This window comes from Haliotis asinina, chromosome 6 (genome assembly GCF_037392515.1).
Source record: "Haliotis asinina isolate JCU_RB_2024 chromosome 6, JCU_Hal_asi_v2, whole genome shotgun sequence".
NCBI lineage: Eukaryota > Metazoa > Mollusca > Gastropoda > Lepetellida > Haliotidae > Haliotis > Haliotis asinina.
In genome coordinates this window covers 32,368,913-32,394,663 of record NC_090285.1, presented here as the reverse complement: position 1 = coordinate 32,394,663, position 25,751 = coordinate 32,368,913, and the positions used below count along the sequence as shown (strand labels likewise).

Here is a 25,751-nt window from a genome sequence, read left to right as displayed (position 1 = left end):
CTGATGCCTACCCTATTTTGAGACTAAGCTGAAATTGTTTCAAAAATGTCTTCACCTGTAAAGTGTGGCCTGCAACCAGTGTCCAATAAGTGGGTGGGTGAGTTTAGTTTTACGTCGCACTTAGCAATATTCCAGCTATATGGCGACGGTCTGTAAATAATCGAGTCTGGACCAGACAATCCAGTGATCAACAACATGAGCATCGATCTGCGCAATGGGGAACCGATGACATGTGTCAACCAAGTCATAGTCTGACCACCCGATCCCGTTAGTCGCCTCTTACGACAAGCATAGTCACCTTTTATGGCAAGCATGGGTTGCTGAAGGCCTATTCTACCCCGGGACCTTCACGGGTAGTGTCCAATAAACATATAGAGGATACTAAATGACCTTTTGTGTAACCCCATTTTTACTAAACAAGTTAATGATTTGGTATCAAACTCGCTTTTGCTCATTTGATACTAAATGTTTCACAAGTTTAATAAAAATGGTATTTCAAGGAAGCAAGTTTAGTACTCTGTGTATTACTCTCCAACACAAATTGATAGAAACTGTGGCTACACTGCCGACAGTGTGAGGCATTAGCATTGATACGTCAAAACTGTGAATCATTATGGTGTCATACGTCTAGCAGTATTACAATAGTGTAATACTGCCGTAAAAATATTACACCGCAGTATCTTACACAGGCAATTAATAAACTATATTAATTATTATTGGTTTCTCGTTTCTTGGTTACCAGTCTTCACCTGTAAAGTGTGGCCTGCAGCCAGTGTCCAATAAATATACTGGACAAAATAAGAGAGGGATATTGGGTATTTTATTGATTGATATTTTATCAGTGTGGAAGTGAGTAGATAGATCATCATATTTTCAAAGCTTTCATATATCCCTGACTATTTTTGTCCAGTATGTATATTAATACATAATGGTCTCACAAAGAAGTGAACTAGCATGGAATTACCAACCGGTCCAGGCTTGTAGATGACTCGCAGTCCTGTGGCTGGGGGTGGCTGCTGCAGTTTGAAGCGACAGCTGTCCACACCAGTGTTCTTCAAGTAGACAGTGAAGGAATAGGTGTAGCCCTCCTTTAGCACGCCAAAGTCAACATCCTCAGGCAACAGGTTCAAGCCTCTCATCTGCTGAAGCCGGGTTTGACCTTGGTATGTTGCCCCAGCAACCACAGTGTTGTTTACTCGTCGACGCACAACATCCTCTACTTCTTGGAACTGACAGAAATAAATATAACATAGACAATCTCAGAAGACAGACGAATTTCAACTGTACTGAATGATGTGTGCGTAATCTGTCCCTTCCTGTCTGGGTAGGCCAATACATTTGAATCAAGTAGAGGAAACATCTTTTAAAGAGGTTAGAATTCACATCATCAGCATCAGCATCAGCATCAGCATCATCATCAACAGCAGCAGTAGCATCTCTTTAACCATAATCATGTTTATCACTACTACCATCAGTAATGTTCATATCATCAGTTTGATTCAAACATGTCACCCTTCTATTCTTGTATACTTACCCTACCATTTGGCTGAGCCCCAGGTCTCCCTCCCTGAATGGAAGATGGGAGAGGAACAGTGTACTTTCTGGGTTCACCAATTACATTCACCTTCAGGCTGCGTGTCAACACAAAGTCACTGTCCTGGGAAAACTCTGCTGACACACCTGACAACACAGACACATATACTCACATACACTTACATATACTTGCAGACACTTAGATACACCTTAATCTGTAGACAAGAACAGAGGCACTCTAAGATCCAACTCTGAACATTGAAGCTGATCCACCCATGCCCAATGTAACCATGACTTCCTTCAGTTGAACATTACCCCAGTCTGTTCCCCTCAAACCACTATAAGCATAACTTTCTCATAAATTTTATGTTGGACCAACATTTAATAACTGAGGTCCTGAGACCAAACAGAAAGATTCTGGTATCTGGCTAGGGTTAACAGTTCTGATTCCTCCTGCACCAACTTGCCTTCCTCTTCCCGAGGCTGCTCCTTGATGGCTGGGCAGTCACTTCCATGGTACTGGCTGGGTGGCTCAGACGGGGAGTCAGTCATACTGACGACACCACCGGCAAGCTTTGGTGTGGGGTTCACTGCAAGAATACATAAATGTTTCACTGTCCTGTGTATACTCTAAATATACAACACACAACTGTGTACCATGACGCCAAGCCCAAGTCTTAGTCGACTGCAGATTTCTTGCACAATTTTATTTTCAAAGAAGGATATAAAGATCAATCCATTATATTTTCTAAAATGTTGTTACATCATAACACACCTGGTCGTTCACTCATAGACTTCTCGGCCTGGGCAGGGGTGGGGTTCTTTGGCCTAAGAGGGGCAGGGGAACCTTGACCAGCTGCATGAGCAGGGGTGGGGTTTCCAGGACGCAGAGCTGATGGGGTGATGGTGGTGTCATTCATTAACCCTGAAGAATGTGGGAATTTGAGAGGTAATGAGACATAGGTGTTGTGTCAGTTTAAACAGTCAATAGAATATTGCTAACAACATTCACTTCATTTGAAAATTATAACAGCACTGTAACTAAATCTCTTGCATGATTAGTTGACACACATACTTCTTTTCTATCAGTAAGAACATTGCAAGGATTATGGATTATAAATTTCAAAAAGTACATTGGGTACAGAAGGTATTGTCAATATTGCTGCTGTCAAATCTTTATGTCAGTGCTTAAATTTCGAATTCCCATGCTGCTACACAAGCAAGTTGTTAAATGCTGCGCAACCACAAGCACCTGTATAAGAAGATGGTGTTTCCATGGTGATCTTGGTTTGAGTATGAGTGTATGGTGAGGCGGATACAGATGACCTGTCACTCTGCTGCGATGTGCGAATTGTAGCTGAAATGTACATCATAATACATCTAAAGCAAGCCATGCAAAGCATCATGACAACATAAAGCGTTAGATGCTGACAGCTGGTACCTAGAATCATGCATGGTACCCCAAGTGAAGATTCTATCATCAGTTCTCTGTGCAAGAGAGAGGCATGCACTAATTTGGCCACATTGAGATTGAGGCAAGAAGGCAAGACCGCATACTCCATACTTTTTTAACATCTGCAATGTATACTAGTGGTTCTCTCAGCATACTAACACTGTCCTCTGCTAGTGTCTAGTGGAGTCCACACAGCACACTAGCACTGTCCCCTGGTAGTGTCTACTGGAGTCGCCACAGCATACTAATACTGTCCTCTATTACTGTCTACTGGAGTCCCGACTTACACTGTCCTCTGCGGGTGTCTACAGGAGTCTCCTGTGGGTAGCCCAGACTACTGGTGTCCCCTCTTACTGCCTCAGTGCCATCTCGACGGGGGTCCTCGGACAATTCTTTCATCATTTGGTCCATGTCTTTGGCCTTCATCATATACATATAATACACTATAGTGACAACAACACAAATACTTATCACTGAACATCTAGACTTGAATGCATCATACAGTTAACACTCTTCAAAATAAGCAAATAGGTTTAATTTCTAGAATTCATATTACTGCTGAAATACCGCCTCCTCTTGCAGCACCTGTTGACAGTGTTTGGTAAATCAATCAACGTTAAAGCCAGCATCAGTTTTCTCAAACCAGGAATCTGACTGGACTGAACTAGAATATGACTACTTATTTATGTCCAATAACATATACCTGCAATCATACAGAATAAACTCCTTCAGTGACCTACCTGTGTCAACAAAAAGGCTTTGCCAAGCTCACTCTCAAAGTAAAGTGGGATGACATTATTTCGGAGAGCATTGCGTCCCTCAATCTCCTCTGCAACCTCTCTCTGATCCCTCTCCCAGTCTGCTCTGGTTCGTCTAGACTGGGGCGTTGGGGGAGGGCTGGGCACTGGGGGAGATGTGGCCTTTTCATATAGGTCTTTGATGGTAGCTGACAGAAAATAATACAAACATCAGGAGTTTATACATCTGAAATAAAAAAATCTTGACATGAACTATGCTGTTGCATGTATTATTCTGACCAGGGTCAATATGTGACGGTTCGGGGTAGAATAGGCCTTCAGCATCCCATGCTTGCCATAAAAGGTGACTATACTTGTCGTAGAAGGCGACTAATGGGATCAGGTGGTCAGGTTTGCTGACTTGGTTGACATATGTCATTGGTTTCCATCTTTGCGGATTGATGCTCATGCTGTTGATCACTGGTTTGTTGACTGTCAATTAATTAAACCGCTGACATATTGCTGGAATATTGCTGGGTGCAGCGTAAAACTAAACTTACTCATTCACTGACCTGGGTCAATTGTGCGTGGCTCACGCTGGACAGTGGCCTGCAGGTCAGCAGCCATTATCTTCTCTTCCTCTGACCTTGGATCTCTGATCATCATCTCCTCTGCAGCCTCTTGTCTGGCCATCACATACTCAGCATAGTCTTGTAGACCCCCTCGCAGCCTGGGAGATGGATAATACAATAAGTAATGACTGAGTGTGGTATTCCTGGACCTCAAAAGATTGTGAAATCAAGAACTATCACTGAAATACATGAATAAAACAGTAAATGTCTAGATGAGTGATAGCTGTTTAATGCTGCTCAATTCCAGAAACATCAAAGTGTCCTTCTGTCTAGAGGCAAGTCTACACCAGGCAAACTAGTGATAACTGTAAAGAGTCGAAACAAGGCTAGCAATACAAGTTTCAGTTCTAAATGTCTTATTAATTTTCTAAAGACATGTAAAATATGTATCTTCCAAACTCACTGGTTCCTGAGAGTCTCAGTGACAGGCTTGTACTGTACAATTTGCCTCAGCTCAAGCACCGATGGACATTTGAGAATTGGGATCCTTGTCGGACTACGCACAGCTGCTCCAATGGCCAGACCTTGGCCAACATTTGTCCCAAACGCTGGTCCGTCCTTCTTTTCTTCCTGAGGTGGAAGAGTTGTCAGATCTCGAGATCGTATTCCATTGGGGATTATAGATTCCATGTCATACTTCTTCAGCCAGCGTTCTGAAGGTCCCCCAATGTAAGGCTTAAGGATGGTGATACCAGTCACCCCTGGGTGGTCAGGCAAGGGATCCGTTACAACAGCTGTTGCAGTGCTCTCCTCAGCGGAGGTTAGATATTCTGCCACATCCTGGTACCGCATCAGCTCTGTTCCGCTGCCATCTGCATGAATGATGAAGAACCGGGGTGCATGCTGACCATACTGGGTGACACTCTTCTCTTGTTTGTGATCATCAACGCTCTCATTGGATGTCTCATCACCATTGGCCATTATCACAGAGTAGTCTCCTGTGTATTTCACATTGAACACATTGCCATCACCATCGACAGTTTCACAGACCACATCAGCATTGTGTCGCAACACATACTGAACTCCTCGCTCAGGAAGAATCTGCTCCATGCTTTTGTTTGGCTTTGGAAAGTAGGACATGGTGCCCTCTGTGTCAACCTCAATACGACCCCCCTCACAGTGGTGTAGAGCATAGAAACCATCGGGGAAGACATTGATGTTGGTGCCACTGCCAAACACAGTCAGGCTCTCACTGGTCTTACAGTTGAACTGGACAGTAGCATAGGCTGGACACTCAATCTTCACAAACTTGATGGTCTGACTATGCATCTGGGGAGCTTCACCTGTGAGGGAAAACATTAACAACAAAACATGACACAAAAAGTAAGACATTCGGAAAGGGGAACCCCTTGGTTTTCTAGCTTTAAAAAAGAAAAAAGAAAGGAAAAAATAGTCTAAAACAACGTTTTCAATAATTTTATATTTCAACTCAGTTTCCATAGGAAATGGGCCAATATATAACTTGCTGATAGACATGAACTTGAAATCATCATGATTTATCACCCTAGTGGTTTACTCATGAGGATCTGACAAATGCCATTATGCAGCCGTTGAAATAAGAAGAAATGCTTACATAGGTTCTACTCCTTCATTGGCTAGTCACTTATAGCTGTGATATTCATTCACACAGAATCATACAACATTTCCCTTTATTATGTAAGCATATTTTCCATCTACCTAGTTGGTCTAGAGGCAGTCACATGACCATCAACAACAGAAAAGCGTTACTGACTCCCGCCCAGGTCCAACCAAAATTCATATTTGAAAGCACTATGATGTCAAGCTATGACGTCATTCTATTGTTTACATGTCACAGTATTGTTGACATAACTTTACTGGTTTGTGGTGAAAACAAGCGTTTGCTACTGATGTCCCCCAACACTAAAGAAGAATGAAATATTTACAACATATTCACTACTTTTCACTTTTTGGTCACACACAAGATGCATGACTGGTGTTTGCATAAACATCCAGTGTAGGCTGTTGACAAAATTGAAGACATTGGTTACAATGTGACCTTGAAAATAAGGTCAACATCACCCAGATTGCCTGGTGTCTGTGTAATCTCCCAGGGTAGGCAGCCACCAAATTTGAAGACTTTGAGTACAACAGTACATGAGATATTGGATTAACAAGATTTGGGAAGTATGTACAGATGTTGCTGAATACATAGGCCCCCAATTATGGACTGGTGAATTTTGTCAATACCTGTTTTATGGACCCGCAAAAAGCAGTAATAACATTGGACTTTGTTCTCAGTCAAAAATTACTTTTCACAGGTCCAAAATATAAGGGTAACGCTATTTTACAAGGCTTAATAATTTGCAAAAGCCCGAGGTATTTCATTAACTGCCTGACAAAGGAGGGCTCCTGCAAATGATAATGCCCTGAAAAACAGCATTACCATTATTATCGCTAACATGATTAGAATTTTTCATGAAATAGGAATAAAAACAATGGCATTGGTTTAGAAGCATGTACTGCCTACAACAAACAACGGAGGTCACTGACACACTTTTTACAATTATAGACATGTCACAGAACCACACACATGACGTCACTATTGAGAGTGACGACATTCAACCCTGATGTTTGCCCATACTACCAACCGCCATTGTTTCAGTGTTCAACAGCGTCAAACTTCCAGTCGCTGTTTTCATTGCTGTATGTTGTAATTTGTGGTACAATTGTTATGGTTGGCACAGGCAGGAAAGTGCATAATGGCACAGGTACATGTGAAGAATGTGAGCCAGATACATCGTCAGTAATAAACCCAAGTTCAAACAAGCCATAGGTGATTTTAATGAAAATTCTATCCATTTTAGCTATAAAAACAGGTACTGACCTAATGAACAGTCTATTGTTGCATAATATATTCTGTATGGCCTATAGCCATAGGAACATTACTGTGTCTTACCACAAGCTGCAACTATTTTTTTTACGTATATGTCAATTTCTGTAAAATGCCATTTAAACGAAGAAGAAGGTCTGTCAACAGAGTTAAAAAATTCTGGAGTACTGTCCTACAGAACAGCATCCTAGAGCATGGTTTTGTCTGTTGAAACTGACCTGTCTCACTCTGGTCATCTCCACTAACCGGAATGTTACTCTCACGGTAGTACGTTGTGATCCGTGTTCCATCGCTGTGCTCCACAATCACAGTGCCATCTGGATAGCTGACTGTGATCACATGATCATCTCTTGTTGCCATGGACTACAACCATAACAGCACAATTTATGAAAACACAGTGAGAGTGAGTGATTTTTATGCTGTACTCAGCAATATTCAAGTTGTATGGTGGCAATCTGTAAATAATAATTAAATCAAGTCTGGACCAGATACAGTGATCGACAGCATCAGCATCAATTTATGCAGTTGGGACATGATGACATGTGTCAACCAACTAAGCTAGCCTGTCCTACCAATCCCATCAGTTACCTCTTACAACAACATCAGTTACTGATATCAGGACTGAGTGCACTTGATTCTGCATCAGCCATAAACATTCACACACTCCAGCCACAGTTTCACATACATTCACACAGTGTTAAGGAGAATATGACTATGAGCTTGCAGTCCATGTGAAAGGTGAAACATGATATTCAATAACCTTCACCAACTCAATGGTTACTTTAAGTGTCCCAACCTGTCTAGTTTCTGGGTCTGATGCCACACAAATCATGACAGGTTTCAGTTCCTCCGCTGTGCCATCTGAGTGTATGGCCATCCTGTCACCGTTCGGGTATGTTGTCACCCATGTCCCCTTCTTGGAATTGGACTCTTCAGACGCCACCTGCTCACCTAGCTTGTCTGGGGAGTGGCTCTTCCCTCTGGCACTACGTACAGCTGGAAAGGAGATGAAGGTGACTTACTTGAAGAATCTGACAAAGCAGATGGTTAAAGATGAACCTTAATAAAGGACCACTAAACTCAATTTTTTGGTACTCTTTTTTATCACTGCATATGAAAGAATTTTGGTTAGTCATAAACGAAACACCATTTTTTATAAAAAAAACAACTTGTGGTTAATTAATACCAAGCACTTAAAAGTTGGTAAAAAGCCGTCTGCTTTTCTCTCGCCCGCAAACGAAACCGCAGACAGGTTACGTAACTCTGTCGCCAGAGCCCTACAGTGACGTCATAGAAGGAACGGTTTCCAGTTAAATGTATAGAAAATGTGTAGGAAGCTTGTCATTTTGCTGATTTCTCAATGTCACCAAAGACACACTGAATTGTTGTTGCCGTCAATTGTTCCTTGGGGTCGGGTGATGGTGTCACTATGCACAGATTTCCACCAGACTAGTTTGTGCTTAAATTGGTTGTTAGTGTGTGCGAAGTGAGCGTGTGGAAGCATGTGGTATATACTAAATCGGATGGTTCGCCCCCTACCACGCTTCCAGGATAGAAAATGGAGTTTAAGTTTCATCGAGTTTATAAAATTAAGACTGCTTACTACACACTGCTGACCAAAAGGATTCTGCATGGATATAACGCTTCCTTCCTCGGAAACGAGGTTGTGGTCGAAGTGACAATATTATTGTAAGTAATATTATATTGACCCCTTATATTGACCGATTCCAAGAGTGAAATTGTTATGTTATGAGCAATGTCATGTAAAATCCTAATGTCCATCAATAGAATACAAATTTTACTACCAGTAGAAAGTAATTTTGATTTTGTAAGTCAGTGAAAACAAACTTAAATAGCATTCATCCTCAGACAGGGCGCCCCCATTTTCGAAAATCGTGAAGTCACAGGCTAAAGTCCGTTAGAATTATTGAGATTATGATCTGTTCTCATCAAGCTAGAAAATCAAAACTACTTTTTACTGGTAGTTAAATATGCATTTGAATCATGGCCAAAAGGATTTTGCATGACACAACTGTTAACATAAGGACTTCTTCCAAGGAAGCAAGGTGGGGTTCGAAGTGACATTTATATTGCAAGCAATGTTATATTGACCTCCACCTCACTTCCAAGAGTGAAATTGCTATGTTATAAGCAGTGTCATGCAAAATCCTATTGTCCATCAATAAAATACATATTTTACTACCAGGAGAAAGTAATTGTCCATTTGTAAGTCGGTGAAAACAAACTTAAAAAGCACTCATACCAAGACAGGGCGCCGCCATTTTGGAAAATCGTGAAGTCAAATCCATTTGAATTAATGAGATTATGTATGGTAAGTTAGAAAATCAAAACTACATAAATATGTATTTGAATCATTACCAAAAGGAGTTTGCATGACACAACCTGTAACATAACCTAAGCGAGGTCGGGGTCGAAGTGAAAATACTGCGAGATAAATTTCTTCACTGGCTAAATTTACTTGGTTTGTAACGATCACTCACCAGTATGTAGACACATGTCAATATACGTCTTTATACTTGGTCTCATAATCCTAATTACTTTATAATCATACTTGTATACATTTTGAAACTTAATAAAAAGAAGCGATCTGCGAATGTATAACAGGAATGTAATATGTAGACATTTCATAGTTTGCCTATATAAATCAAAATTCGCACGCACGCCCTAGTGTATGTTGTCTGCATCATTACACTGAACGACGAAAACAATGATTCTGTTGAAAGCTACTACAACTTATTAAAAACAACAATGCAAATATTATAATTAAAGTTTTAGGAGCAATGACATGCTATCACCTTCTTTGAGGAATGTATCCATCAATATCCACAAAAACAAGTGATATATAATTCATCTGCAGATTTCCCAAGTGATGTGTCTTTTAACAGTCTCATATACGAAAACGTGATGTATCGTTTCAGGTTTTTCACATTACTGTACAGTTTCATTGGTTACCCAAGATGACACACCTGGCAACTAATTGCATAATGTGCGTCATTCTTTTTAGAAAGTTATTTAGTTAGCCAATAATGAGCAATCAATGTATTGGCGGTTAATCCTTTGAAAGAAGGGTGTTGTTTTACATAGACACAGACATGACAGAGTGTATTCAATATAGATTAGTAAATGTACATACATAAACACTACCTTTTGACAAATCCCCCATTTAAATCCCCTGAAAACTAATTAATCAATCAGTGTGTTATCGGTTAATCCTTTGATCGATCAATCCAGACAAAAGAAATGCCAAATGGGGGCCTTTGTCAGGTAATCTAAGTGGCATTAACTGAGCATCAAGTGAATGATAACAAATAATGTGTAGGTTTATACCACCTAACACGGATTACAACCTAGCGACACCAAGTGATTTTGACAGAATCGTCTATGAAAACAAGGGCTGTAACTCGAAAACTAGGCAAAGCAGGAGACAAAACTAAATGATAGTAGATTGTGAGAACATACAGGTTTCATTTTTCTCAACAGCTTTCGTGATTTCAGGTTTGTACAAACCTGTAAACGAAATAGTTCAACCCCTGAAATGTAGACGAATACTGCACAGACCCTCATTTCTATACCCACTATTACGTCACGGAGACGCGCCGCTCTGATTGGTTGAAATTTCGTTTGCGGCTGAGAATTGTGCACTGTTGACAAAAAGGTCGATTTATGGTAATTAAAGATCGAAATGAGCAGTGTTAATGACGGGGTTTCATTTATAACGATGTCAGCAAGTGATTTTGCATTTGTACCCTTTCAGAGGGTATGTGACCTTTAAAAGCAAAACCACCTGGAATGAATAAAAAAGGATTTGAAGTCATTGTAGGCCTCTGCAAAAGTGTAAAACTGAAACAAAAACACATACATAGCCTTCCTACAATTAGTACACTCACATTTCTTGGTAGGAGTCTCCATGCCGCTCTTGCCACTCTCTCCACGATGTGGGGAGCTACTTCTGCTGGTGACCAGGGGAGTTGACCCTGTGTGCTTATGTACCGTGCCATCAGCATGCAGAACCTAAACGCCATGTACATATTACAACACAATTTACAGATCATCATCTCTCCACAGGTAAAATCAAAGTCATAATCACTGGGGCTGTAATGATGCATCAAACTATCAATGGATTGCAATCGTTGAATCTTCCAAAGCATTCAATAGATGGTAGAAACCAACAACTGTCACTGCATCGATAGGATGTGCACTTTGATTTAGTTAATCGAACCTGTTACCTCTTAAACAAACATGCCGCAAAAGCTGTTTATTTGATCTGGGTTTCAAGTTTTTTGTTAGTAATTAAAAAAGACTACTTATTATTTGTTTATTTGATATAAACTACACATTCATTCGCCAAATGACTTCAAATGAGATAAATCAAGGAAAAAACTACAGCAATAGTTAGAACAGACTATCGGTAGTGCAATATTATGTTGCAGTAGACTATCACTATCACAACAACTGTTTCCCCCTCAATAGTGACCCCTTAAAATCACACAGTTACAACTTGGTCCTCATTGATCAGCACTCTTGACTTGGCAATCTATCAAGAAAACCTAACAAACAATAAAAAGTCATGGAACCAATACTGGGGTTGTTTTTTCCAGGTTCAGGGTGTCTGTTAAATCTCCTTGCTGTAGGTTGCTGTACATACCTCCACAGTTCCATCTAGGAGAGTCTTGACCACTGTGCCATCAGCAGTGATCACGCGGGACTGTTCTGTCAGGGCATACATCTTCCGTGTAGCCTCACATGGCTGGGAGCCTTTGGTTTTGAATGGGTAGCTCTGTTTGACCACTAACTGGCGGTCATCCTCAGAGTTTGGCTTCACACCTTGACAGATGGACATGAGAAAATGTATCTTTACATCATGCAAAGCTCTTCCCCACATTGTAGTACCTGTTTCACTCTATGTCTAAACATTCAGTTAGCACTATGAGTGATTTGGATATTTCGGTAATAATGTTACAATTATGGAATCTGTATTGTGTTTCCAGCCCTGATACCAATCACTAATACAGCATTAGGATGTAAACAAAGCATGTTGACAGTAAATATGTAAAGCATATGTGTACTAAATCTCAACATCAACTGTACAGTTCCCTCACCCACAGTGCTCTGCAGGAAGTATCGGACATGCAGACCATCTGGACATGTCACATACAGCTGCTGGAAGGGCTGCTGGACATCAGGCTCTTCCTCTGGTATTGTTTCCTCCTGTGTTTCCTCCTCAGGGGGATGCTGTGAAAGTATTATGAACTTGGTTGGAAAAATGATTAAGTATTAATGATTGCATAATTTCATGGTAGCAAAGAAATCAGAAACACTAAAGCCACCAATTCTCCCTAACAAAAGAGCAAAAATGCTCATTGTTCATCGACATCCTGATGTTCAGTTAGATATGAAATGAAGTATATTTATTGTATACTGGACAAATTAAGCTACGGATATTGGTATTTTTATGACTGATATTGATCAGTATGTCAATGAATAAATACATCGTTATTCATAATTTCAAAATTTACATATATCCCTAACTATTTTTGTCTAGTATATATACCCTACCTGCTGTGGGGGTTCAGGTGTAGGGGCACCCTTCCCCTTGTCCTTCTTGCCCTTGCCGGGGGAGCCCTGAGATGCCTGGGGGAGAGGGCTGGTGCTGATGGGTTGCGGGACATACACCTCTGGTTCATATTTCTTGCCTGCAAGATCATGGAAACATTGACACTGGTGACCAGTATCACTTGTAAGGCTGTAACGATGCATCCATCTATCAACGGATTGCAATTGCTGAGTCTCTGATGGCAATTAATTGATGGTAGATTTGAAAATCTTCAATGCATTGAAAGTACATTTGACTATCGATAGTTTACTAATTGACCTCCGCTGATATATGTGCAGTGCAAAATACAGTTACCTCTTAAACTTGATCTGGGTTACAAGTTCCAAAACAATACTCAAAAGTCAATACAACTGCAATGGTCAAATCTAATTGTCATATATACACACCCATGAAAAGTTGAAAACATTTGTATAAAATATCCCAAACAAATAACAGGTACCACTTTATAACTAGCCCTATCTATGGCCAATGTTCGGTCAAGAAAAAAATGTTCCTTTTATCAAAATCTGGGCCTGAGGGGTCTCTCAGCGCTACAATTAACATTTCTTTATGACTATCTTAGTGCTAAGAGAGCTTTGAAAATCTTGGCCCTGCTCTGGAAAGAAACACAACCACCTTTTTTCAATGTAAGTAAAAATTGTTGCCATGAACTCAAAAACTGAATTTTAAAGAAATCAAGAAGCTAACAAAAGGAAACAGTTAAGACCTATATGTACTATATTTGGTCAGGAAATATTGCAAATGCTTCCATCTGCTCTGGAAATGTCATGTGATGTGGCTGGACAGATGCACTCATAGGCAATGTCCATCATGAGACTCGCTGCAAAATGTGTAAGCATATCAACACTTTGAAGATAGGGCCCTGTCTTTGTTCATAATACATGTATTTAATCCACTTGAAGATATATAGTCTGGTTCATAATTATTGAGAATTTTTCTTCTTACTTTGAGCTATCCTAACACCTCAACTGATTCACTGATACTTAAAACTAAGTAATGGTATAAGGGAGGTAACTCATCTTGGCCTACTGAGTATAGTACAATTAGAGTTACCTCCCCTGAATTTGTAGCAGACGTCATTTTCCTCAGCACTGTCAACAATGTCTGCTGAAGATAAAAGAAGGTTGATTTTTGAGTTGTGTAATCAAGGAATTGATGATGTAAATACACTGGCAGAGAGAACAGGAACTCCTCTTTCTACTGTGTATAGGATTAGGAAGAATTTTAAAGAGTGAAAGGATTTTGGGCATCAGAAAGGAGCAGGGAGACCCAGAAAATTGGACTTCTCAGATCGCGTCCGGCTGGGAATTTTAGCGTCTAAAAAGCAAAGGGCAAGCATCTCCAACATCAGGTATGAAATGATAGAAAGGGGATCAACAGTTGTATCAAAATCTACAGTTAGAAGAAATTTGATTGATCTTGGATGGGAGAAAAAGACTGGAATTCCTTCTCCTCTCATGAAACAAGAACATAAAGACAGGCGTGTTGAGTGGTGTTTGGCACATGAAAACTTTGACTGGGAAAATGTGATTTTTACTGATGAAAGCTCAATATGGGTATATCCCAATAATGTGAAAATATTGACAAAGTCTGCATCAGCACCGTTGTATCGACGACCTAAATACAGCCCAAAGTTTCATGTATGGGGAGGGATATCCTTATTAGGAACGACCCCACTGTGTGTGTTTGAGGGAAATCTGACAAGTCAACGCTACACTAACATATTAGATAATTTTCTGCTTCCAAGTGCACATGTGTTTTATGGAAATGACTGGATTTTGCAGCAAGATAATGATCCTAAACACACCGCAAAACATGCCAAGCAGTGGTTTCAGGAGAAAAATGTGACTGCATTACCATTTCCTGCATATAGTCCTGACTTAAATCCCATTGAGAACATTTGGGGGATGATGAAGGAATGTGTGAATCAAAAGGGGTTGACAAAAATTGAAGACATGAAGAGAGAAGTGGTCCGATACTGGGACAGCATAACTCACGAGACACTAACCTCTCTGATAGGAAGTATGCCTACCCGTCTTAGACTGTGCCGTGAAGCTCAAGGAGACTTGATAAAATATTAAATTGTTACCTACACAACATGAAAAGGTCAGTTCACTTTCACAATACATTCAATTTTATCTGATTTGTTCTCCTTTAATAATATGAAATGCTTTAGCTATTCTCAATAATTTTGAACCATACTGTATGCTTGTGTGGTTACTGCAGTCTGAATCAAGTACAACTGGCATGTGTCCACACAAAGTGACACAAAGAGATCAAGCCAAAACAAAGAGACACAAAGGTCAAATGAATGCACAATGCCTTTTCATTATTATAACGAAGGGTTTCATTATTATAATGAAGTTTTTCACTTAAGTTGGAAAATGCTAAATACTCAGACAAGTGAATAACCTTTGATGAAAGGTAAAACAAATATCATCTTTAGCTTTATGTGATGAGAAGCAATCTACCCACCATCTTCTGCTTTGCCGTCTGCTCCAAACTGAGAGAGAGCAAGGCTCATGCCGTCTGACAGGTAGGCTGTGATGGAGCCAAACGCACTCACAGATTTCTTTCGGGAATTTTCAGCTGCCTCCCCGTCATCATCACATGGTTTATCTGCTGTGAAACATTGCCAGTATCAGATCTTCCCTTGGAGGCATTATTGCTGGTTGAACAAAGTATGTTAGGGACTAATCATTTATCACTGAGGAGAGTGAGCTAAGGTCAGACTGGACCTTGGTCTGAATCAAACTGTCTTTTTTTCATTCATGACAAGCCCACTTCATATATTAAGTGGTCAATCCCAAAATAATGTTATTCCAAAATTACAGAAGTGTTATTTTATCATGCGCTGTCAATCCATTAGATATGATAAAAACTGAGCCAGTCAGAGGTAAAGAAGTCAGTCAGAGGTAAGTGTGGGGAACAAACATCCAGGTCATACTTACCTGACTCTTTCTCTGACTTCTCCAACTCAGATTTTTCTGGGACATCTTTCTTCTCTTCTCCATTATCTGGCTCTTCCTCTTCTTCCTCCAGGCTCTCAGATGGGTCAAGGATGTGGACACACATGACATGGTTGTCCTTCAGCACAGAGGTACACACACTGGTGGTGCCTGTACAAAGGTCACCATATCAACTATGTCCCTGATTTGGCTACAGATGGCTCGCTCATTCATTCATTTGTTTGTTCATTCCATTCACAACAGATCTGATCATATCTAAAATAACATATATACCTGAACTGGCAACTTGACAATGGCAGATACATCTGCAGGAATATATAACTGATAAATATATGCCTGGATTGAGTGAGTGAGTGAGTTTAGTTTTATGCTGCACTCAGCAATATTACAGCTATATGGCGGCGGTGAACAGATTTTTCACGAACAGATACACCTGAAAACATATTTCATGAACAGCAGATGCATCTGCACAGAAGTTTCATAAATAACAAACACACCTGAATCATGGCCTACATCAGGGGATTATCTATGTGTATCTTACCTTGAACAAAGTCTGTCCTCTCGGTCCTAATCTGACCACCATCCGAAGGAAAGAGGGTGGTCACAATGCCAGAAACATGAATAAGGTTGTTCCCTACATCGTAGCCAGTATACTGCAACAGAAAGTATGCATGGAATAACAACATAGCATACAATAATTACTGCTACTTTATATGAATCAATATTAAGTTTTTATGTTAATTAGGGCTATTGTACTACAGCACCATTCTGAAGTTGTTATCTGTATCCTGTAGACCAGCTCTCCATATAATTCTGCTAGTAATTCTAGCTCCTCTCCTCTCCTCACCGGCCAGTATCTCTCCTCCTCCTGAAGCTCTGTAGGTCCTGGAACCTCTTGTGTCTCCTGAGCATCCTTCTGTGATGCCTTGGACTTGGCACTTCCTCGGGACCCTGGACGCTTCTTCTCCTTTTCTTTGTCCTCCTTCTCCTCATCTTGTTTCTGTCCAAGAAGAAAGTAATGGTTAGAAACAATCAACAGCATAAACTACTATTTCTGTATGGTCTACAAATCAAAACATATTTCAAAAAGAGGAAGATTTCTAACAACAGACCTTCTTGGGTGACTTGGACCTCTTCTCACTTTTAGCTCTCTCCTTCTCCTCCTCCTCAGCCTTGATGCGGTCCTGTTCCTCCTTCCATGCCTTCAATGACCCTGCACGGATGAAGGGGTTGCTGCTCTCAGATGGTGGCCGATCTAAGCTGTTGTTGCGTGAGCCTCGGGGACTCTTGGAACGACCTGTTGACAGGCAGAAGTATTACAAAACTATCTGTGATATTTGTGTACAACCTCAAACATCATCCCAAAATATGAGCAAGTACTGTGAAACAGTTTCATTCATTTACAAGTAAGTCACTGAAATACTGCATACACCATGTACCAGAGCATGTACTCTGTGATATCTAGTATATGCAAATATATAGGCAAATATAGGCAAATGGGGGCTCAGTGCTGACAGTATACAGTAAGTCTGATGGTGTTTACAGGGATACTGAAAGGCAAACACCTGTAAGTACCCCATTCCATGCTGCCCCTTCCAGCACAATGAGCTTACTTCTGGTCTTGCTTGGTGACTTGCTCCGACTCCCCTTAGCAGCTTTCTCTAAAGCCTTTGCAGCCTCCTCATCATCCTTCATTATCTGGTCAACTTCCTTGGACAGCCTCTGCCCCTGATACTCAGCCTCCTTCTCCTTTAGCCAGTCACTCACTGACTCAGCCACATACTCCAGGTAGTTCCTGATGTACATAGAACAGCAACTGCACCACTGATTTCAGTTACATGTCATTACTGTGAATATTCCTTCATGCCTTTCCTCAAAAAGTGGGCCTCGTCACATATATTAAATTTCTACCATAACCTAAACAGTTTAAATCAACTACCAAAAGGTAAATGGACACAAAAAAGCGTCCACTTCAATATTTGGTCACAAATAAAGATTTACAGAAATTCTGTAAAGTGAAATATGTGTTGATAATGGAGCACTTCCTACATATAAAAAGAACATGACTAAAGCCACATATATCATGCACAGTGTCCAGCAGACACTGAGTGTGTCAGGTAACTGACCTGAATCCCATGTTGGAGTGCAGTTCTGTGTGCCAGTCCACGTGATTCTGCAGCTCAGCATTGTAGGGGTTGTGCAATGCCACCAAGAGGGAGTGGTCCCGCTTATGATAGTATGTATCCATGAAGGGCAGACTGTAGGATGCCTCCTTCATCACCTGGAGAGGAGGAGACACTCTTAACTGAAGCAGACCTTTCCTGACAGTATCAACAGACTGATTTAGGATTCATACAAACAGGCGTATGATGCTAGCATCATGAATACTCAAAAGGTATTGTTCATTCGGATCAAGACTTTATTTACCATTTAATATACTATTAGCTCTTATGCATGTCCTCATTATTCAATCATTCATTGATATGCTGGAAGGGAGATTGGGGTAGCCTAGTGGTTAAAGTGTTCACTCAATCACGCCAAAGACCCAGATTCAATTCCCCACATGGGTGCAATGTATGAAGCCCATTTCTGGTGTCCATGGTATTGCTGGAATTCTGCTAAAAGCACTGTAAAACCATACTCACTCACAAATGTCCTCAAACATTCATTCATGGCCTCCCTCATTTATTAACTCTGTGTAACAATAATATGGGATGTGGGAAGCCTAGAGATAAAGTGTTTGTTCGTCACATCAAAGATGTACATCTGATTCCTTTCACTGATACTATGTATGAAGCCCATAGAAATTCTGTCTCTCACGCACACGTGCACGCATGCACGCATGCACGCACACACATTCAATCACATCATCAGATACATACATTCTACATCATCTCCTCACATCATCATTCTTCACTCACCTGCAGAAGTATTGAATTTTCAAAATGTTCAGCAAAGCACCACTGGTCCAAGATCCTCTTCTGGGCCTCTACAATCTCCTTGATGCTGTCCTCCACACTCTGTTCCTGCCCCTCCCCCCGGGCTGTCACCTCCTCCTCCTCTCCGTCAGGCAGGTGGGGAGGCACAGGTCGACCCTCATGATCTACCTCAAAGTGCACTGAAACAATAGCACATAAAACTCAGACAATTCAAATGATCAGGGCAAAGATTGGCTACAAGAATTTCACTGAATGAATCTAAATCTGTTGAGAATCGGTTCAAACTTTCTCTCATCAGCATGATGGGGCGGCTGGGGTGTGGGGGTGTGGGGGCGTTGGGGTGGTGGGGGTGGGTGGGTGGGTGGGGGGTGGGGTGTGTGTGACAGTATCAAAAGGAAGCAGTGAACAATCATATAATCGTTAAATCCTGATGTATGTTTATCACTCTTTCTGGTCACATGCACAATGGATAGACCATGACCTACCTGAGTTACTTCTTGAATGTTTCTCTAAGGAGTTAGATCTTGACTGTGGACGAAGAATGCCCTTCTTGCTATCTGATGTAGAAGGACGTGTCGAGATGGGTGTGCCATCCCTGTCTTTCCTACCAGATGCAACAGAGTCCCCACCACAATCACTGGCAATCTTTGACCGGTCATCTGGAGTTGGTGATCGTCCCCCTAACAAGTCAGAGCAACAACAATCTCATCAAACCACATGTTTTTCTCCATTTGGGAACATCTCATCACCAAGATCTGATAAGCCACATGAACACATCATATGATACACACCTACATTATCCAAACAACTATATTGCCCTGTCCAAAGCCACAAAACTGACAAGACAAGATTTTAGAAGTCTGAGTGGCCCAGGAACTAATTATAACACATGCTTCATACTGATTGGGTGGCAGAAAGCTACAGGGTTATATATCTACATATATAGAGGGTTTGTGAGATCCTGACATACAATCAGGACATCAGCACTTCCCAGTTACTGATACAACTATTATCCCTCAAAAAGGCTAAATGTAAACATAAAGAATAGTATATCTCTGGCCAAAGCCTTGTTAGTAATAAGTGTGTACACCTGACATTTGAGTACACTTAATGAATATTTCATTGCCATAAAGCCAAGGTCATTGTGTTCAGTAGGATACACACTGTAGAATATTCAACATCTTTTTAGTGACACATATGTCGAACAAACCATTTTGATTTCGCAGAGTAATATTAAGACATCATTATTGGAAATTTTAACCATAAATAGTATATTTACATATATATTTTATTTCACAATTTGCAAGACTCTCTCATGCTTTGATGCTGAGTTGAATGAGAACTCTCCCTCTCTTGTCCATACGCCTGTGTTCCCCAGGCTGCTCTCCTTACAGAATACGTCCCTAGTCCCATGCAGCCCTATCTACCCATGTGACTGCCTGTGAAAACGAAGGAATACCCTAAATCAAACCATTCTCTGGTGTTTCTGTCATGCTGCCTTTTTTGGCTGGCTGACGAAATCCTAACACACTCACTCTTACCAGGAAGGGCACTGTACATTGTTACTAGCTCTTAAAGACTGGACTTGATATGTGAATCCTGGGACCAAGACAAGTCTGCCAGGGCACTTCATAGTAATCATCAAAATTAAGGTAAACAAACAGTAGTACACCATTTTCAAACTTCAGCCATGATGCAACAGTGACAAAAACCCGGACAAACCGGATGAGTCACAACCCATAAAATCACGGCTACCATGTGCAGAAACTTGACCAATCTGTCCAGAAACTTGCTGATGATGTAAATGGATGGTGAAGATGACAAACCAGGCAAAGTCATCTTCTTAGAAAACACTGTAGTCTGTAGTCTGTAGTCTGTAGTCTGTACTAACTTCTTTGAGAGGCATTTAGAAGTTGGAAGGTAAGGAAAGATGACAATGGCTTCCTACCCATCAAGCTGTACAAACATATCTACTACCTGTATATAAGCTCCCCTTCCTCATACTGTTCATCACTTGCATGACAACGGTGTTAGAACCTACACTGAAATGTCACTCTCATAGCATAAAGCAAGTTGTTCATCCATATATTGTCATCCTTCCTTAGTCTGTAATACTTTACTCACAGAATATACAGCAAGCTTATTTAATAATGCCTAAACAGGTGGTTGTAGAACTGGTATTTACACCGAATGGGTAGATTCATTGAACCAAACCATTCATCAACGGTGAAGATCAGAAGGCAGAAACTGTGGAATGAGATGAATGAGTCTTGGATCTGGGATCATCAGAAAATCATTTGTTGAACATAATATGTGTAGATGTTTGCGCTACTGATATCAAATGTGAATCGATTCGGCATGGTGAATCACATAGCTATACAACGGTTCAACCAACCATACTGGAAATAGCATGAGACAACAGTGGTGATTTGCCAAATTTGGTGAATCAAGGGAAATAGTTGATAAGGTCCAAACAACAGATTATTGCCAAATGCTGACTGTTCAGTAATCTTGAACAGCAAAGGTGAACAGGTTCAATGATATGAAGCGGTTTGGCTTGGTGAAACGGTATGGCATGATGAAGCAATTCAGGCTGGTAAATCAGTTCAGTATAGTGATCTGGTTCAGAATGGTAAGTCAGAACGTTGATGTCTGTGATCTGGTTTGGCATTGAGGTTTGTATTGGTTCAGTAACATTTCAATGATATCTCAGCTAATGCAGAGATGCAGAACGATCAGATGAACCAGTTAGCCAAGGTGAAATGTTCCGGCTGAGGTGAAATGGTTCATAGAGGTGAACTGTTTCAGTGAAGAGAGCCAGTGAATTGATTCAGTAATGTCAGCCATTTCAGCAAGAAGAAACAGTCATACATGGTGAAGTGACTTGATGATATCACCCAATATGCTGTGGCTAAACAGTTCTGCCTAGCAAATCCATTCAGAGTGGCGAACAGATTCAGTGTGATGAATCAGTTTGGTGACTTGACGATGTAAATAGCTGTGTGAGTCAGCTGGCAACACAGAGAGGTTCTGTGAGGTGGAACAATGAGTAGACATCTCATTACACAATGCCATATAGGTATGGATTCGAATCCTCCATGGGACTCAAGACAACAAAAAAGTACAAAAACTATACTCAACAAGTACTGTAGACATGTGATGATGCACCAATAAAATCATTACCATCCCACAGTGGAATTTTTTAACAACGAGCAGTTGATACATGTTATATAATGCAGGGGTTTTGTCGGGCGATTGACCATGCTCTGTTGAAGCATAATAAGCTCAGTCTGCCAGTCAATGGGAACCAGAATGTCCATATGCCATAAGAACATCCTAGATAATGAAGCACATTCCCAACAACGCTTGCTCCAGGAACACAGTCCAATACAATCAACACATGACAAGTGGGGTTCCGAGGAGGAAATTGGTTACACTGTGAGCAAAATTATGCAACTTTGGTTCAACTACCCATGATATATTTCTTACGTTAAGTCGTAAAGAAAACTGAGAACTCTTACAATACATCCACACACTGATGCGACCAGAAGAAGAATGATCAGTCTGAAGCAGTCATGTGGGTAGATAGGGAGCCTGCTGCATGCTCAGCATGGGACTAGGGACCTGTCCTATACACAGCGCAGCCTGGAGAACACAGGCATAAAGACAAGACAGGCCTATAAGGAAAGTTCTCATTCGTTCCCCTCAGCATCAAGACAAGAGAAACTGTGGGATAGGATAAGTTTAAAAATGAAGAATTTTACAGTTAATGACTAGCATTAACATAAGGAAACACATTCATCCCACCATCTAAATATTTTAAACATGTACGTAAAAGATACATTGTACTCTTGTCTACATAGAAGATACTTCCATCTAAGAAGATGATATGTACATCTACATTGAAGATATCACCTATACAGAGGTTAGAAAAACTTTAGATTGTGGTACTAAAATGCTTCCATACTAACACTCTATAGTGGACTAAACGTGAATGCAGAGGGTTAGTGAGGCAAAGACAAAGCATGCAGTGTGGGTTATATCAAGTGAGAAAATCTCAAAACACAGAAGAACAAGCAGTATTGTAATGTTAACAAATGTAACATCAATAGACCCTGCAAAAATCAGATGAAAGCATGAAGCAAATTCAGCAGCTTGTTTCTGTACATTCATTTGAGAAATGTACACAAAAAAATGGGAAAAAAATCCCCACAAAAAATAGCATTATATGCATTATTCACTGCTATTAAGACAAAATTTCAAACTTTCTGCAGATAAATTCATAATTTCAAGCAAAATAAAAACAGACTTAAAGCACTGCTCAAATCTAGTTAGATTCTGAATTAGAGCAAACACAGTAAACTGTGGAAACTAACAACAGATCTATGAAAGTAAGATTTCCAAAATTCAGTAAAAATTAAACATAACTGTATGAACCCCATACTTTTAACTTTTTTGTTTCTAGGTCGACCCTGCCTGCAAGTCTTAGACGTCTGAGGCTCCTCTGCTTGGGTGTTAGTTGCAGGCTGTGCAAGGATGGGGGAGGGGGAGTTACGTGAGGGACATGGGGAGCAAGGGAGGGACACATCCGTCCAGTCAAGCTCACTGCCTGAGTAAAGACAAGAGAAGGTTACAATATACAAGCAACAAGACACACTGACACTTGTCTATTTCACTGGATCATTGAGTCACTACGCAAACTGCATGAGTAGGAACATTTAAGACTGATGACTCCAAACATCCTGTTCAAATAGACAAATGACACTGACATGTTGGAGGTTAAAAATATATTTTCTAAATGATTGTGTTGTAACTGATTATTGTCTCAATCAATTACATTGTGAACAAAAGAAGAAATTAGGCAATAATTCACAACTATTGCAGAGAATACATGTTACATGCATACAAACTGTAAAGTATGTACATACATATACAATTGGTATCAATATTGCTTCAGACATGCCACTGAGATCAGAGGATTTTCAACTTTGTTGTCAACAATCTTAACAAATGCGTTGTCTTTATTATTTAGTGATTGAATTTAGCTTTACAACGCTTTTAGCAATATTTCAGCAATCTCACAGCACAGGACACTAGAAATGGACTTCACACATAGTGCCCATGTCGGGAATTGAACCAGAGTTTTTAGCATGACGTGTGAACACTTTAACCACAAGGCTACCCCACTGCTCCTAATTATTCAATCTCACACACCGATTACAATAAGAGTGGTGAAGAGATATCAAATCCTTTTGTGTGCAATAGTTTGTAGTGTTATGGTGTTGTATACATCTGTTTATAGTTAAATACTACCAGCCGCTAACCAAAATAAACATTTTGGTAAGAATTAGTAAGGGACATGTATTTGGAAAATAGCCCAAGACCTTGATGGACAAAGCCACCTTAGGATGATCTGAACTGTCAGGTTCAGCTAAGGACTTACAATCAGTATCAAGCCAAGATCACTTAACTCTGGCCCCTTACACTTAAGGCAACATTACTTAACACTTAAAGTCCTTTAGATGTAGCTAACATTCAGCCATGTTCATATCACTATCCATTCTTGGCCTCTTCTGTGGCCATTCAAATCCAACTTTGATCACCTGTGAAAACAGATACAGCTAGCCCCAAATCCTGTAATTTCTAACTTCGAGCAGTGTAACACCATCAGCTTCAAAATGGTCTGTTTCTTTGTGAGTTCATAAGGCTACAAGACACTAGAACATAATAAAAAAGAAAAGGTCAACTGAACACAGAGGGGACAGTACCTGACCGCTCCTCGTCAGAGGGTGAGGTGGACATAGAGAGCTTGGGAGGTTGTGGTTTATCGTGAAGTGTTAGCATACTCCTGTAGTAGGGGTAAGGATCATCCCAGGGGATAGCCGAGTGTTCCATGCCTTCACTATCCCGGGTTATAATAAACCCATTCGCATCAGTTCCAGCAAGGTCCATTGATTCAAATACAAACTGTTTGAAGGCCCGGTCAATTTCTGTAGATACAAATCATAAACAGAATAACATATTTTATATGAAACAGAAGCAGGAAAACAATCATGTTCTTAACATCAGTTATCAATTTGTCCCTACAGACTCAAAAAGTTATCAGTTAATCGACACAATTCTAGCAGTTGCTTTCAGATCCTGTCCATATAAACTGTCTAATCAAATTCAAAACTTTTCCTGATGATGAGTTCCACAAACTCTTCTCCCTTTCAGCTGGGTACACTAGGTGCAAAATTTTAAAATAGGACTGTGTGCAGCAGTCTTATTGGTAGAGAAAAGTTGTTGCATGGTAACTGAGGCCAGGAAACCTTCTGTCCTTGAGCATACAACTAGTTTTCTGGATAAGTACTGTATCCATGATTTTAAAAATATTCCAGTCCGAATGGGAACAAGAATACTGCATCTCTTTACACTGTGTATATTTAGCTCAAAAACCAGTTGATTATTCCTGGCATATAGTCAACATGGCATATTCAGATGTCACAGATGTATTTGTCACCTACTGTCTAATGCATAGTACTATAGTTGATTAAGTAAAGGCACCAGGAGAGAGCAAATGGCCATGTGTGTTTACGGGTGTCAGTGAGACCTTAATACCTGGAAATTGTAACATTTCAGGAAGCTACAAACTTAATAACACAAAACATTAACATGAGATGAACACGAGCCTAAATCACAGATTCTACAACAATCACCTGACGGGGACATTGCTCCTGTAGCACAGAAATGGATGAGTTCCTGCAGGCGAGCTGCCCTTTCTCGGACAACGCCTGATGTTGGACGTGGCAGATCCCGAGACTGGGCAAACACAATGTGTTTCAGCATATCTTTCTCAGTCTGCTGTGGGTTGAATCCATAGATGGTATTGAGATGGTGTGTCCTCATCGTGCTGTCATCCTTGCTGTTGGTTAAGAGTGGTTGCCGAGGCATATCAGGAGGTCGCTCAGGGAGGTCAAACACATCAGATAACTCCTGTGATTAGAAGACTGTATTAAAGAA

At 40.5% G+C, this 25,751-nt stretch overlaps 1 protein-coding gene across 1 annotated transcript in view; it reads right to left on the bottom strand.

Annotated features, from left to right (window-relative positions):
* Positions 1-25,751, bottom strand: part of LOC137287481 (sperm-associated antigen 17-like) — a 43,485-nt gene that overhangs the window by 2,808 nt on the left and 14,926 nt on the right. Inside the window, exons 11-36 of the mRNA XM_067819814.1 lie at positions 25,448-25,724; positions 24,518-24,739; positions 19,235-19,429; positions 18,732-18,928; positions 17,937-18,091; positions 17,424-17,605; positions 16,923-17,107; positions 16,658-16,810; positions 16,352-16,463; positions 15,793-15,960; positions 15,317-15,463; positions 12,784-12,920; positions 12,327-12,459; positions 11,873-12,051; positions 11,115-11,238; positions 8,003-8,202; positions 7,425-7,569; positions 4,759-5,638; positions 4,296-4,453; positions 3,727-3,932; positions 3,274-3,406; positions 2,786-2,890; positions 2,309-2,458; positions 2,001-2,123; positions 1,535-1,680; positions 969-1,229 (exon numbers count right to left, since the gene is read on the bottom strand). Of these exons, the coding sequence (XP_067675915.1) occupies positions 969-1,229; positions 1,535-1,680; positions 2,001-2,123; positions 2,309-2,458; positions 2,786-2,890; positions 3,274-3,406; positions 3,727-3,932; positions 4,296-4,453; positions 4,759-5,638; positions 7,425-7,569; positions 8,003-8,202; positions 11,115-11,238; positions 11,873-12,051; positions 12,327-12,459; positions 12,784-12,920; positions 15,317-15,463; positions 15,793-15,960; positions 16,352-16,463; positions 16,658-16,810; positions 16,923-17,107; positions 17,424-17,605; positions 17,937-18,091; positions 18,732-18,928; positions 19,235-19,429; positions 24,518-24,739; positions 25,448-25,724 (5,073 nt within the window). The remainder of the gene's footprint in view (positions 1-968; positions 1,230-1,534; positions 1,681-2,000; positions 2,124-2,308; positions 2,459-2,785; positions 2,891-3,273; positions 3,407-3,726; positions 3,933-4,295; positions 4,454-4,758; positions 5,639-7,424; positions 7,570-8,002; positions 8,203-11,114; positions 11,239-11,872; positions 12,052-12,326; positions 12,460-12,783; positions 12,921-15,316; positions 15,464-15,792; positions 15,961-16,351; positions 16,464-16,657; positions 16,811-16,922; positions 17,108-17,423; positions 17,606-17,936; positions 18,092-18,731; positions 18,929-19,234; positions 19,430-24,517; positions 24,740-25,447; positions 25,725-25,751) is intronic.